This window comes from Anabas testudineus, chromosome 13 (assembly GCF_900324465.2).
Source record: "Anabas testudineus chromosome 13, fAnaTes1.2, whole genome shotgun sequence".
In the NCBI taxonomy this organism is placed as follows: domain Eukaryota; kingdom Metazoa; phylum Chordata; class Actinopteri; order Anabantiformes; family Anabantidae; genus Anabas; species Anabas testudineus.
In genome coordinates this window covers 12,554,754-12,570,691 of record NC_046622.1, presented here as the reverse complement: position 1 = coordinate 12,570,691, position 15,938 = coordinate 12,554,754, and the positions used below count along the sequence as shown (strand labels likewise).

At 40.7% G+C, this 15,938-nt stretch overlaps 1 protein-coding gene across 1 annotated transcript; it reads right to left on the bottom strand.

The window, feature by feature from the left end:
* Positions 1-10,757: 10,757 nt before the first annotated feature.
* On the bottom strand, positions 10,758-15,781 carry LOC113174483 (vomeronasal type-2 receptor 1). Its single transcript, XM_026378535.1, has 14 exons — positions 15,561-15,781; positions 14,762-15,053; positions 14,434-14,676; positions 14,128-14,319; positions 13,910-14,035; positions 13,656-13,837; positions 13,393-13,513; positions 13,078-13,305; positions 12,841-12,964; positions 12,399-12,559; positions 12,101-12,296; positions 11,653-11,885; positions 11,366-11,565; positions 10,758-11,094 (listed from the first exon to the last, which is right to left on the bottom strand). Exons 1-14 carry the CDS (start codon positions 15,779-15,781, stop codon positions 10,785-10,787), a joined length of 2,829 nt encoding a protein of 942 aa, XP_026234320.1. The 3' UTR covers positions 10,758-10,784.
* Between the last annotated feature and the right edge of the window lie 157 nt (positions 15,782-15,938).

Here is a 15,938-nt window from a genome sequence, read left to right as displayed (position 1 = left end):
GTTACAGTATTTCATCCATTGAGGCATGGATACTTCTATTGTGCTCCAACGCAAGTGTAAAAAGCTGCTCATGTCAAACCACTAATCTTGGCAGTCTCCCAATGATTCATCCATGAAACGTGTCATTGTTCTCCATGCAATAGTTTCATGTTTCTACACCTTTGTCCCTGGTGTTATGAGGAAATATAATCCCAATACCTGGTCAGAGGAGGGCAGTGATACTGTTGGCTGTCATTATCATTTGAACCTCTCAGGTTTTACTATGGAGCCTGGAACCTGCCGACTTAATGTTGTTGTAAAAGAGGTTTAAACATCTAATAAGTCTCTAAAAAGATTTCATATTCATGAGAAATTCTTTTTTCGCTTTTTATTTTTCTGGTGAGTTAACTAAATTGTTTGCACATGTGAGAATCACTGTACCATGAAGGTGTTATCAGGTGGTGGTGGCACCTGCTCATTAAAGGGATGATGTTTCTGAGTGGTGTCCAATCAAGTTGGCAACCAAGCAGGCATCTAACAATGAGAAACAGTTTACTTGTTTAGCCTCATAAAGTATTTTGTACAATGATTTCATCTAATTTAATCCTGTGAACTCCATGTCATCTGACATTTTATACATGTTTCCTTGTCAAACTAATTAAAATACGGTACTTCTTATGCCAGCAGAGCTACATAAAACTAGGCAATTTACAACATAGGTTCTGTGCATATAGTGTTGTCCCAAAACAGCACATGACTTTTTGTGTATGACAGCATGTAAACCATGCAAATTACCATTTAAACAAATATTTACAAGGATATTTGTGTCATTAGTCCGTGACAGAAAAATATGCAGAAAACATTAATTAGAATTTCAATACTTGCACAATACAAATTAAGAAGAAAGAAGAATAAGAAATACTGTTTAATTATACAGTTTCTGTCAATTAACATTAGATTAATTTGTGGGTGAAATAAAAACACAAATTGCTATTTTTAGTTCTATTATAAAAGCATGGGAATTGTGTGGTTATATTCTGGCCTAGGTTTTTATTCATAAACACCAGAGAGCTAAAAACTGCAGCAATTGTTCTGATTCAAATGAGAGAGGGAATATCCAGTCATCTATGTTTGGCATCGACACCAGGGCTTCAGAAAAGAGATCTGGCAGACATCATGCATGTCTGTGTGTGCATGAGGCACAAGTTGGCTGATTTGTAATATGGGGACTTTTGGGGGGTTTCATGTCGTCCTCCCATCTTTTCTAGGTCACACTCAGTTCTGTGAAGTGGGAGATGACACTCCACATTAGAGTAACGGAGTCCCAGTGATGATTTACTTTAAAATACTTCTTTTATCTGTGTGTGTTTGTGTGTAAGTATATGTCCACATGTGCATGTGTGAAGGTCGTGCTAATCTTACATTTATTCACACAGTGTAACCCTTTTTATTGGAGGTCCACTGAGCTCATCAGTTTGGAAACTATTAAACACACTCAAATATACACACACTCACAGAGACACAGACACACCGCTCCTCACACTCCACATGCACCTGTCAGTCTGTCAGTCAACCCAAACAAAGCTCTCATCATATCTTTATGAGCCTGTAAATAAAAAGCATGTGAAGTGTTCAGCCACCAACATGTCACCAAGCCAACTCTTAAATAACATTTAAAGGCCACATCAGAAATAATAAACTGATGAAGTGTTGGACATGTGTTTTGAGTTAATATGAACCACGTTGCAAGTGAAACTGTGTGGATGTCCATGAACAGAGTTTAAATAACAAGTCACAGGTTAAAGAAGGATTTAGTTGTAGTAACATAAATGGGCTACAATCCAACAAGTGCATTAGCTCTAAATGGGTGTTTAGGTGAGAGGGGCACTGAGGCAGGAGTCATGCTGGGTCAGATAATTGAAACAGTGAAACTGTAATATCACCCTGTAGTGCTTTTCTGTTATGGCCCTTCCTTCATATTGTCTATGATGAGTCTAGAGTTCTGCACTGTCCCCATAGTTTGAGTTTTAACAAAGATTTTGTTCAGTTGGTGGCACCTAAAAAATGTGAATGAGCCCACATACAATAGTCAGCATGGAGAATGTAAACGTTCAGTGGTCTTCACAAACATACACACTAACATAAATGTTACAGGCTATGCAAGCCACACATGACACAATCAAATTCAGATATTAATGCTGTCTACTAGGCCAATAAAACACAGTATATAATTCAGCAGGTGCTGGTGCAAAAACACTTAGTTAAAGCAAATGGAGGAGAAAATGGCATGAAGCATGTTTACCTGTTTTGGAAAAAGTACCTCACTGCTTTTGCCAGTTCACACATTATGTTTCTGTAACCTTCTGCCAATTCATTTCCTCTGAATAGTAATCAAACACATTCGGATTATAAAAATTCTTTTGAATCATGCAATGCTGTGCTGTGTTGCTCTACAACACAAATGAACCTCGCTTTTTTTTTTTTCTTTTTTTAACGCCACACTGTGCCCTTGCTTCTTTATCATCTTTGTCACTTGCTCTGCTTTGTTTTTCTAAATTAGAGAGCAAACTAAGCCAAAATCAACTGGGAGGTTGTAGAATAAAGCGAGGACGGATAAGAGAGAGGAGAGATTAGGAAAGGAGACGTTGGACTGCAGGCTGATGAATGTGGAGCATTAAGCTTGAATGATTGGAATGGGACGCAGACAGATTAGGCATTTAGCAATAAGAAAGACGAGTAGAGTGATGAGAGGGAAGACATGACAGGGGAAGGCGAGTAGTAAGTCAATACTGAAAATATCCATGTGTGAGAAGGAAGGGGAGGAGAAGGAGAGAGGGGGGAAAAGATTATCAACACTTCCTTTACTCATAGTCTAACTTACAATAGTAGAAATGCTGGTGCATGTCACTAACAGACGCTATTGGTGCTTTCTGCCTGCCAATCACACAAACAAGAATCAAAATACTCCTTCCAGCCTCCATATGTTTTGTCACCATGGTGTTAGAAGATGTCAACACAGTCTAATGCTGCAAGACAGATGCTGCCCGTTAGCATTGCAGCCAGACCAGCTGACAGAACTCTAAACTGGAGGTCATTATGTCCAGGCTGACTCCTGTGACACACAGTGCTCACAAATGAAATGACAGGGCAGGAAGGTTAGGGTTTGTCATCAGACAGGACCGTTGGCCCAGTCCAAAAATACTTGAATCTATCAACGTTAATCATGTGTAGAGAAGCAAAAAGCCCTTGATACTTCTGTGTGTCTTTAAAGGAGCATGTGAGTATGTGTGAGGTAAGTATATCCATGGAGCCAAATGATTTTGTGCATCAACAAGCAGCTCAGTGTAATACATTAGGCCTTCAGTGTGTTTACACTGACTCGGGAACGGCCTCGTGAGGGTTATTTAAGCTCTCTTTCTTTAACTGACCTGTAGGGCATGCCAGTCTTATGTGCAACTGTCTCTTCTTTGCTCAATCCCAGCATTTTCAGGTACCAGTTGGTCTCCATCTCTCTGATCAGCACGGCCTTGTGTCGGTGCTGCGCCCCCTGCTTCCCAGAGGAGGAACTGCGCTTGGCATCCTGGGAGTTGCTGCGGTGGGTTCTCGTCCCGCTGAGAGAGGCCACAGAGTGTTTGCGGTGCACGTGGGGTGGCTGGTGTCCGCCAACGCCCCCTCCGCTGCTCCGGGCAGCTAGCATGGCTGCCCCCTCCCCTCAAGGGCAGAGTTCAGGGAGCAAGGTAAAGACGAGGAAGCTTCAGGTCTCCAAGTGGTTCACGTCCTTTTCCCTCTTTTCAGACGCCTGCTCAGTCCAGCTTCATGTTTAAGTAGGCTAGTTTTGTTTGACTCTGTCTAGTCAGTTCTTTGTCTCTCTACTGTTTGACCTTCTTCTTATTATTATTATTATCTTCTGTCTATCTGTTCAGAGTTCTCCTCTGTGTGCCTGTCTCTCTGTCTTTCTGTCTGTGCAGTGTGCTCTCTGTCTCTTATAGCCTCATCCAGCCTGAAACAGGATCCTGGTTTCCTTGTCTCGTCACAGGCTGCTCTGGCCTAAAAGGAGGGAGCCAAACATGCCAGGGTGTCGATAATGTGTACACAATCACACATGATCACACACGATAGGTGCACACGGATGCATCTAAAGCAATATATATATATTAAATACTGTACATTAGCTGTGTAACCATAGGCTCACACACCCAATTCACACCCCCACACACACACACAATTAGTGGCATGTAGTCAGTGAAAAGTTCAGTGAAGAATGAAGAAGAAGAAAATGTGTGGATTTACACGATAAACAAAATGGAAATTGTTTAATGCAGACTTATTAACAATTGTTAACAAAGAGCTTATGTGCAATGGCACACAGAGATTGTTTTTATCTACAGACCTATATTTACACACTCCCCTGGTCTAATTCAGAGTCTTGAAGTATTAACACCATTCCTCAGTCATAAGACTCCAGACTGGAGTGAGACAAACGTACATTTATCAAGCATAACAATGTGGAAACACAGACATTTGGCTGCAGCACACTTTAAAAATACGGCAGCACAGACATTGACACTATGTTAAATATTTGTGGTGTTTCACAAATCCTCTTTTGCCAAAGCACAAAAATAGTTATTTGGCCATTACATTTTTACGATGTATAAAGTATTGAAAGAGCTACGGCATAGCCATATAGGGGCTTTGTGCGCGATTGATCATCTCTGTTTATCCCACTGGGGGTTTAAAGTTCGAATACACACATACAGTTAAAACCCTTCAGAGGGTTTCAAGCATACTTTAAATTATCCTCCTGTTAAGTTTTTCTGAACACAGCCAAATGCAAACTTTACTTTCTGCCTGAATGCACCAGAGAGAGAGAGAGAGAGACAAAACAGCATAGCAGCAAAGTAAAAAAGGAAAGGAGTATTTATTTATACTTACGGTTAGTGACACATTCATTGAATCATCTTCTATGTTGTGGAGAGGGATTATCCGCTGGAGATGTGCTTATATACAGTATGTCAGGTACTGCAGGAGAACAGTGGGCTGGTGTGGCCCTTTACAACATGATTCAACACAGATCAGACCCAGTCTGTTAATAGCAAAAGAAGGGGATGAATAAAGACAGAAGAAAAGAACAAAGACAATTTGGACGGAGCACGGAGTTCATTCACTGTGAAGTAAAGTAAAGTGCTGGCTCACTTATCCAAACAAAAATAGGGGGCACTTGAACAAATATTTGAATTTAACGTGACAAGTGCAAATGAAGTGAAGCCAAGAAAGATTTCCTTGCACATTTGCAAAGCTGTCATAGGTAGATTGTACTAGAGGCCACTGAATTTGTTGAAAAACCATTCAAGTTAGACTGTCACAACTTTATGATATCCTGCTAAAAGACTGAAGTTAAAGCTGCATGAGGAAAGGAATGGCATCATCGCCAGCAGACGATATATAGTTTAGAATAGCATTGTGGTGTAGCGCTTTTTTATATAATATGTTGGATACCTCAAGAAAAAAATCTAAAATCATCCAGTCAAACCTGTGCATAGTTACCAAAATGCCATGTTTTTAACATGTTTTTATGATAAGGCACTGCTAACCCATGTGTTCGGCTGATGTAACTTTAATGATTTGGCTGAACATGCTGCAGTAAACCTCTCGAAACTGAGCTGCTAACACCGACGTAAAATCTGACACAGAGCCAACTTCTGCACAGAGCAGGAAAAGCATACAGTAGATATGCCAACCACACGTTGGCCTTTTTATATAATTCCCAACAAACTCAGTTTGTGCTGGGTCCATTAATTGATTAATAAACAATGGACCTAGACTATCAGCACACAGTCATCAATTTACTGCTGCCCTTAATGCACACTTCAGAGCTCCAGGGGCTGCACACATCAATCCCTTGACTGAGCTGAAAATGTGAAGTGAAACTCAAAGAGTCAAAAAAAAAGTTGAGAGAGTTGCGTACAGAAAAGTGGCACGGTGCACAGGGCTGTAAATAACAGGCTTTGCCAGCTGCAACACTTTCTTTGCATGTGTCAGTGGATTTTATTCTTGATGGGCTGATGATTACTGGTCAATGATTAGTAAATGATTCTTCACGCCACACTCAACTATAATTAGAAAAACAACTATAATAAGCTGAAACAAAATAGAAATCTAGTCCATGAATGGAGTCCATCAAATAAAAACAGCTGATCAACCTTAATAAAACTAAAAGGAAATTCAGATTGAGTCCAAAAATATTATTAACATAATAATGTAAAAATGGAAAATTACTATAACCTTGACTCATTCATTAATTGGCTCTTTGTGGTCAAACTGTGTGGTCTGAGGAGCCTCATGATACCTAAGCAGATACCCAGAGCCTGGTGTCCACAGAGGTCAAGTGAATAGATCAGCGATGGAGTGTCAGCCCTGAATTATTCAACCAGGTAACGAGACCCTGGATCACTGGACAGGTCTGAGGGGCCTAGGGGTCAGTGCTGACGCTACACTGTGAAGCAATGACTGTGTCTAAGGAGGAAAGTTAACTTGGATGGGAAATTTAGGGATCTGCAGTATCCTGCAAAGAATACTGCAGATGTGTGGTATATTTTAAGCCACTGGAGTATGAGTGGGGGATAAGAGCATGAACGGGCAGAAATATATGAACTGCCATAGATTATAATAAGGCTGCTGTCCTTACAGTGATATCTCTGATTGTTCTGAGCATTGCAGCGTTCATTGATTTTATTTAATTATTGTTCAGGATTAGTCTCTACAGGAGTAATTATAAGAATAATACTTTCTTTTCCTGTTATGATCTTGTGTGCCTCAGAGCTCAAACCGTGTCCCAGTTCGAGGTTTATTTCTAACAGTGTTTAATTGTGTACTGTAGATCTCTTTGGATGTTCATGACTTGTGCACAGTACTTCAAATAGTCCCTCAAGGTCACTGCCTGAGGAGATTCGTCCCACAGAGTGAATCTAATCTGACTTGTGATGTCATCGTCACTAACAGGGAAATTCTAGCATGGACAAAATCCAACATTCAAGTGCTTTCTCCTGAACACCTACTGAGACGCAAACTGATAGTGTGCAATGCGAACACACAGACACAGACGCACAGACACACACAGGCATGTGAAACTGTTATCATCAGCTGCTTTACTGCAGTAAACTTGTACACAGAGGCGGGTGTACAAATGCAGGTATCAGATGTGGTTATGCGTAATTACCATACATAAAGTCAGAACCAGTTGACCTTTCACACTTTTAAACAGTTGCTGCTTAAGCTTACAGGCTTCTGGCAGCCTTTAGAATTGTTCTGAGATGAAGCTCATTAAAGTTTTCAGAATAAATAAAAGTCTAGACAGACATCAGCAGGTAAAATCTGAGCAATTTGAGACAAAAGGTAGACAAACGATCTTAACATCAAGTTCAAGTTCAAAAGCCTGAATATTTTATTATTTTTGTGTCAGTGTTTCCATGTCTGAATTACTTAAGTGGTCGTTCACTTTAAACATTACATTCAAAGCTTTCATTTAAACTGTTTAAGTTGAGTAAAGTTAACAGTCTTCAGTTATATGAGGTTACATCTTGTTGAGTGGGAAATGATTTTAAAGAGAGATAAAAGGGAGGAAGAAAGTAAGGACATGCAAAGTACAGATCCAACTCTGAAGTTGAATATGAGGTGGAAAAAAAGTGTATAAGTGGAAAAAATCTATACATACTGAAACTGACAAGTGATACTATCATCTAATCATTTCCTACTTGTGGTCTTTTAAAGTGGACATTCATTATTTTAAAGAATAAAATGTTCAGCATTCTGTCCCAGGTGAGTCATTTGGCTCTGAAACAAATCAGCTTTTAAATTATTAGATCAAAACCAAACAGAAAGTTTTTTAAAAATGCATTTTGAGTGTAGGTGCTTGTTTATAAGTGTAGTTTATCCGTCTCCTTGAACCTCTTCACTTCTGTACTGACAAGAACAAAACAGATCTTCTTTCGTCTTTTTGAAGTCAGACTGTTACCTGTCTGCATTTCACAGAAATCGTACTCACAGTGGACTTACGTAACAGATTATGTGTCAAGGAAAATGAAGAATAAATATGTCCATCACTGTGAATAAGTTGAAATTGTTCATGACTCTTCAAAGAAGCTCAAAGGATCCTCCTGAGTCGCCAAGTGCAAGATATTATTTCCACATAAACAATAACACGAAATGTCCCCTGGAAATTATTCTTAAGTGACTAGTGTGATTATGATGATGATGATGAGAAGTCCTTGATTTTGTTTACCGTTTACAGCAACCTGAATGTATTCCCAGCTGTTTGCTTTATGTTTATTCAATCATTCAATCATTCAATCACTCTTCAATTATACCAAGAGTAACATTATTTGCTGTGTTTATGATTGTTTCCATGACAAGGCAGATCTGGTAGCCAGGGGGCATACGAGTGTGACTTCGACAGACGCTCGTATGGGTCACATGAGAGGGACAAGTGATATCTATGGTCATTTACTGTAGGATGAAGAACTTGTTGGTAGCTGCATCAGTATCAGTTGCCATCTTCCTCTACTGGTGTATGTTGTACTTACTAATTGTATTGCAGAAATTTAGTTTTCAACACACAGATAAACACTGCATAGATTGTTCTTAAGGCCAGGACGATGCGTCTCCATGATTAGCAAAGGGTCCTGTGTGCATCCCCTGAGAGTTTCTGTCTCCATTGATTGAAGGTCGATTACTTGGTCGTCTCCCGTTCTTCCATTAGCAGCCTGTCAGCAGGCTTCAGTGAACACGGTTCACTACCGTGATGTTTGCTGCTTCATCATTTGGTAAAAAAAAAAAACAAATGACTTTAGATCTTTGGCTCATTTGGATTGTGTCACACTCCCTTTATTCTGAATTAATCACATGGGGACTGAGCAAGATAAATGAATGATAGAAAGTTCTTCAGGCATTTGTGGGGATAAGAACCTCTTAAAGTTAGTTAATTATGAAGCAATGCAGATAACGTCAGAACGCAGTTGTCCTTAACTTTTTTTGCAATCAACTTTCCCATTTTGTAGCAGAAGCACACTTAAGACATAACTGTAAAAAGCTCATGACGGAAAATAAGAACATGTAACATACAGCTTGTATCTATTGATAACAGCTTTTGTGTTTTGGCTGGTCAATTTTTTAAAAGGAATGCTCCTTAGCTTTAAAACTGTTTGACTATTTAGCTATCAGAGGCAAACATTTTTTAAAACATTATGTCTAAATTCACTAATTGTCCAAAAATGCTAAATTAGAAATACAATACAAAGTATTAAAGTTTTAAATTAAATTAAACATTTTAAATGGAGTAAAACAAAAAGGAGCACATAGATTTTATAAATCAAGTAAAAAAAAAAAAAGTGTGAAGTCACTAACTTTAACATTTAGCAGGTTAACATTACTGTATGCATGGAGACACACAGACACACGCAAAAGGAAAATGAGCAAAGTAAACACACACGCATGCGCTGATGCACGTGCACACATTTCGTCTTGATTTAGCAGCAGCGCTCCTGTCCGCTCCTGCCAGCTGACATTAAATTATAAACACATTCCTTCGCTGCTCTGTCACCAGCAGAATTTATCAGCGTCCACGCTGACAGCTTTGATTGGACACAGTTCACAGCTTCACAGATTCCTGGAAAGCCACATGCTCACACGTAATACACACAAGATAAAGATAAAGGTCTCCTGCACAAAACTGCATGTCGAGCAGAAAAACACGAGTAACGGGGTCAGCTGCCTGCAAATGTTTCAGTTTCTTGAAGAAGAAAGAAAAGATTCGACTAAAAGCAGAAAACATTGCAATATGTGTGAGCAAAGCTCTCTGTGATTCATCAGAGAGTGAACACATCCACGCATTGATATCATAATTCTCTGGGTCTTATGATTTTGCAGTAATTTCTAACTTGTTTACGTGCTTACTCTCATCATATGGTATGGAACTCTAAGTCACGGGTTCCAATATAATTAATTTTCCTTTAACTTAAAAGTACTCTAAATAAATTCATCTTTGAGGAAATGTACCTGATACTGTACCTGAAGGTACAAAAATGTAACTGTGAATTACTACTCTTACCACAACAGCATTGATCTTACCAGAGAGAAACAAAACTGGCTCCATAATCATTAATTCAGTGTTACATTTCCATCTACCTGGCAATATTTAATTATGTTTTAGCTTTTTAGTTTTCAACCTTAAGAGAGCAAGGTACTAAAGAAGGTTTTACCTTTTAGTTTGCAGGGTCAGAGGACTTGTAAACTGCAGCCATTTGAAATGAATATAGTTTTTTAACAATAACATTTATTACAGTGGCTGAAAATACCATTTATTAAGTTTTAAGTAAAGCTTTTATTAAGATCAGAGTTTATTAATTTACATACTGTGTTAAAAGCAGTTACAACATTTTATAAAATATTTTAACTGTAGCATAAGTGGTATAAGTTGTCAGATGTGTTTGAAACTGATTTATAGCTATAACAGAAATGTACTCAATATAAATATTTAAATTTTCCTACCACCTCTGAAACAGTTAGTGAAACAGTGACATTAAGAGTCTGAACTTAATAAAAAAAAGTGTTTTAGCAGAACATAACAGACATCACAGCAAAGCAAGTGAAGTAATCTTATTATGTTATGTTAAATATTAACGTTTCATTTCCTGTAATAGTTTTGTTTTTCTTTTTTTCTTACTAATTGTTGAGGTAGCGGTTATCTCTCCTCATGGATATGGCTTATAGATTTATTACCGTGGTTCAGTGTAGCTCTTACTGTCACACCACTAATCAATAGCGGTGGTAGCATGGACCTCAGTAGCAGAAGTAGCAAGTGAGAGTGAGGTCCCAGTTAAGGTCCCCTCTTTTGGTTTGGGACGGGGCTTCAACATTTCCTCCGTGTTGCGTTCAGGTTTGACCAAAAGAACGTAGCACTTGGGCAAAAAGATGCAGGTCAGGACGCCAAAGCTGGAAGCCAGAATGGCAAAAATCTGGACGGCAACCATGAACTTTCCACGTGTGCTCAGGTAAGCAGGGACAAAGGAGATCCACACAATGAAGAAGACCAGCAAGCCGAAGGTCATGCACTTACCCTCACTGGAAGATAAACAAAAAAACATGCATCGTGGCTCTGTGTGGTTAGAAGAAGCATTCTTAAAAACCAAAGTGGTTATTCTTGCTGAACGCAGAAAAAATGTGTCATTACTTAATCTCCTATTGTAGATGAGTTTTATATAGTATATTCTGCATTTTATGATTTTTCCTTATACCACCAGACAGATATATTACGTTATGATTTATTTCCCTTGCCCCCAGTGAGCCAGGGCTCTTAGAGCTTTCCTAATTGCTCATCCTTTGTGCTCCCTACCTGAAGTTGTCCTCCAGTTTGCGCGCTATGAAGGCAAAGATGAAGGCCACCAGAGCCAGCAGGATGTCATAGCCAAAGATACAGCAGATGAAGATCACAGAGCCTTCATCACACTCGAGAATGATCTTTATATTCTGGGCTGCTGTGTTTTTTCGTGGGTGTGGAGGGAGGATGAGGAGCCACACTGTACATGCTACAGCCTGGGCCGAGAGATGATAATGTCAGAAATTACACCTGACAGTAGTAACAGGAGTTAGGTACAAGTTTCCATTTTAAAATGCATTTACTTGTATCAATGTTGCCACAGCAGCTATCGCCCTCTGGTGGGCACAGGTGAGCCTGTCAACTTCAGGCTTGGCCGCAGCACTGGTGTCGTTGTTGTTACTGGTGCTGGTAACAATAACGTCAGGACTTTTGGCTGCTGCCTCAGCTGCTGCTTTTGCGGCTTTGGCAGCTGCTTTGGCTTTGGTTCGGACTGCTTTTAATGCCTGAGCTCTCATCATCAACACCACTGCCTTACCTGAAGCAAAGAAAGATCAATGTAAGTGCAGAGTGCATTTTACCCTTGGACAATATATTGCAATTTTGATATTGTTGTTTTTACCAAGGCAACTAAAAGAGTGAGAACCCTGAAGATACTTAGACAGGGATAGACAGAGATACATGGTATTATTTCCAGGCAAACAAACGCACAAATACATAAATCACTTAGACCTTTCGTAGCAGTGTACCTACCCATCATGGAGGAGAGGCAGAGAGCAAAGCCCAGGGCCAGGGCCACTTGGCTGGTCATGCAGCTCCATTTCTGAGGCTCTCCGAGGTAGACGATGGAGCAGAGGAAGGTTACCACCAGTGAAAGGAGCAGTGTGAAACTCAACAGAGCATCATTGGCCTTCACCAGAGGGGTGCCAATGTGCATGATAAACACTATCTGGACAAGGTAGAACAGAACATTTTAGCTCCATAACATCCTCAACAAGAAGTCTGATGGCATCTTTAGGAGGTACAGTGGATTTCCAGGTGCATATCTCACCATGACGGCAATGGTGACTAGAGCTCCAAACGCAGAGATAGCTATGAGAGTGATGCCCAGAGGCTCTCCAAAGGCCAGGAACTCAATGATTTTTGGTACACAGACATCATGAGCATCATTTGACCAGTAGTCCCCGCTGCACAGAATACATTCGCGAGCGTCTGTCAGAAATGGGGGGGTGGGGATAGCAGGTTTATCTTATGATGTTTTTGTATCACGTTTATACTGAACAGCTATAATTATGTGTCTTTATTAATTCAGAGTTAAATGGCACCTTAATAGATGCCATTGTCCTTTGAAAACTTAAAATGACTATTTAGCCCACATATGACAGTTCTGATCTTTAAGTACACGTTATTTGCAGCTTATGTGGAAAACATTTGATTATTTTTTTTAATGTTTCTTTATCTCTAAGATTCAATTTTTAAATCTGTATACTGACTTGTTGTGTTGCTAATCTCTCCATCAGCACAAGGGATACAGTCAAAGCAGCAGACTGGCTCTCCCTGCCGAATCCCCTTCCTGGTTCCAGGCTGACAGTTTTCACTGCACACTGACCGAGGAGGCTGCAGCACAAACACACACACACACACATATGGAGGCACTTATGACTGTGTGATAAAAATACACACTAACAGGTATATTTGTCAACTGGTTAAAATCTTATTTTGTTACTGACCTCCAGCACTTGGTTGTTCCATATAATGGAGTTATTCTTTATGGTCATCCGGTCTCCAGGGGCTGCTGAGCCATTGTAGAGTCCTATAGTGACATAGGATATTTCCCCATCGCTATTCACCTGCCAATTAATGATGTCATAAAGGCCCTCCACATCTCCCTCGTTGAAATAGATCTCTTCATCTGTGTGCGGCACTTTGAAACGCACATTCTTCAGGTAGTACATCAGCTGGAGAGAAAAATCGTGCCAAATTTAAGTCACATGCACATTCAGCATACTGCATATGAATCTAGATGAACATGCACACAGGCTTACCTGCCATGGCTCGAAGTTGGTGATGTCAGCACAGCTATTTCCAACGAATGGTCCCTGTCCGGGGACACAGTACTCCAGGTTGTGCAAAGCAAAAGCCACAGCGTACACAGCTTTGTACACACTGTAAGGAGACACAAATTCCTTAGTGCTTATAAATAAATCTGATTACACTTCTAATTAAGGGAAACATTATTTTGTAGCAGTGGCTGTAACATTATAAGCATCTATGATACTTGTAGTTGTACTTTGTGTTGAGAACTGACCTGTAAGTGATTCGTAACTGGGAGACATCAGAGTAGGTGCTGTTCATTTTTGCCAGAGACTCTTTTCCTGTGCACAGCCCATCAGGAACTGACCTCGCTGTTCTGGACAGTGTACCATTAGCCACCATAGCGCTTTTGGTCTGACTCAGAGCTTTACCATAGTTCAATGTGCAGTTAAATAACTGTAAGGTAAAATATGGTCAAAAACTTCACGTCTATACGACTTGTTACTCCAGTCTTTTTAATGAACGTACCTTCTCCCAGAATTCCTCAGTGAGCAAGTCAGCATAGGGGTCCAGGTTCAGTAGATGCTCCTGAAGACCAGGTATGTCAGCCCTCTTCACCCCAAAGCCAAGAGTACCACCCAACAACGAGCTCACCTGAATGAAACCATGCATGTTATCAACTTCAGCTTCAACTGCTGCGTACACTGTGGCTCGTGCCGATGGATGTTCAGACTCTAAGCACTCACGCCGGGCTGGTTGATAAGAGCAGAGGTGACCCAGGCCTCACTGGCGATCCAGGTGCGGTTGGTCACATTGTGCTGAATCAGCTCAGCAATGAGAGGACTAAGGTCCACGTCTGAAGAGAAGACCACGATGATCTTCGCCGTGGACTCAGCAACAGTTTTAACAATACGTTGGATGTCCTGTGGGGAACTCACCTGAGATTTATACAAGTGGTAGAAGAGGGGAAAGAAAATATGTTAGAGGTGATTGATGTGATCAAAATAACAGGTGTGAGAGTGAAATATTGACTGGACAGATGAACGGATCACCTTTGGCAGGGTCTCAGAGAAGGAGATACAGACTCCGGCCTCCTCCACCTGGTCCTTGAAGTCTTTGATGCCATACTTGCCATAGTCATCATCAGCAGCTATTGTGCCCACCCAGGTCCAGCCAAAGTGCAGCACCAGCTGGGCCATAGCTGTGGACTGGTTCCTGTCATTGGGAATGGTCCTCAGGAAGGTGGGAAACTGGAACTTACTTTCCAGGGCAGAGCATGATGAACAATAGCTGACCTAAAATGATGAGGAGGATGAAGATGTCGATATCTCATTGTGTTCATTTTCCTCATTTCTGTCTATCCTGTTGTCAGCCACCTACCTGTGGGAAGTGATAAAGTCCCATTATTCGAGCAGTGGCGATGGACAGATCTGAGCCCCCAGCACCCACTAGAGCGGCCAGAGGTGCCCCAGTGCCACAGCGGTAGTTGGGTACAGCCTCGTCTTGGCCCGTTAGATAAGTAAGAGTGCCCTCCACGGCCTTGGAGATGGTGAAGCAGGAATCGTAGATAACATATCCCAGCTCGGTATTGGGCAATAGGTCTTTCCTAGTGTTTATTTCATTGATTGCAAATAGCATGGTCTGTGTCCAGCGGAAGGTACGAAAGTTAAACCTAAAGAATCATGGGAGGGTGATGAAATAGCAGTACATTTCTATGAATCTACAGCCCTGATGTCTTTTGTGGCTTCAACACAGAGAAAAACACTCCTTCAGTATTATTGTTGTTACCTAAATCAGCCACAAGAGGACAGTTTACAGACTTGCTGTTTACTGTTGAACACTGCACTTTAAAAGCCTGTCTTCATAATATTATGCGCTACTGTGGCTAATTGGCCTCATGGGGCGCCGCTGTGCTCCATCTTAATTTCTGCAGTAAAATCGTGACTTTAAGAGCTCTCAGGAGGACACTATGTAGTTGAAACACATAATTAAGTCACTCCAATCAAATTATTTCTCATTTAAAGGCAAAAATTTTAAATTAACTATCTTTGTTGGGAGTTTAACATTATCTGTGGTTATTTCAATTCATCCTAACAACTTAAGCTACAGGAGACTAAAACCAACACAGTCACATTAACCAAAAAACACATTCGAGCAGGTGAAAGACGGCTCAACTCACCCTACACACCCCGCGGACACAGGCACATTGGAAGTGTTGCCATTACTAGAAGCAATCCGCATGTGGACGGGAAACATCCCCCCAACAACAACCTTCTTTTTGTCTGTATTCTTGTAGCCACTCAGGTTGAACTTGGCCTTCAGCTTGCATGTGGATGCTGAGACAGACCTGTAAAAGCAAAAAAAGACACATAATCCAAACACAAAGCGTTTGATTTCCATGTTATTTGGACGCAGAAAGGAGTCGGTGGTGCGAGCTCTCTCTCTCTCTCTGTGGTAGACAGTGAAGTGTGACAGGTGCTTTATCTGCTCTCAAGGGAGGTAAACTGAAAACAGTTTCAGCAATGCAAAAGTGACGAAGAGGGTGACGCTGGATTAT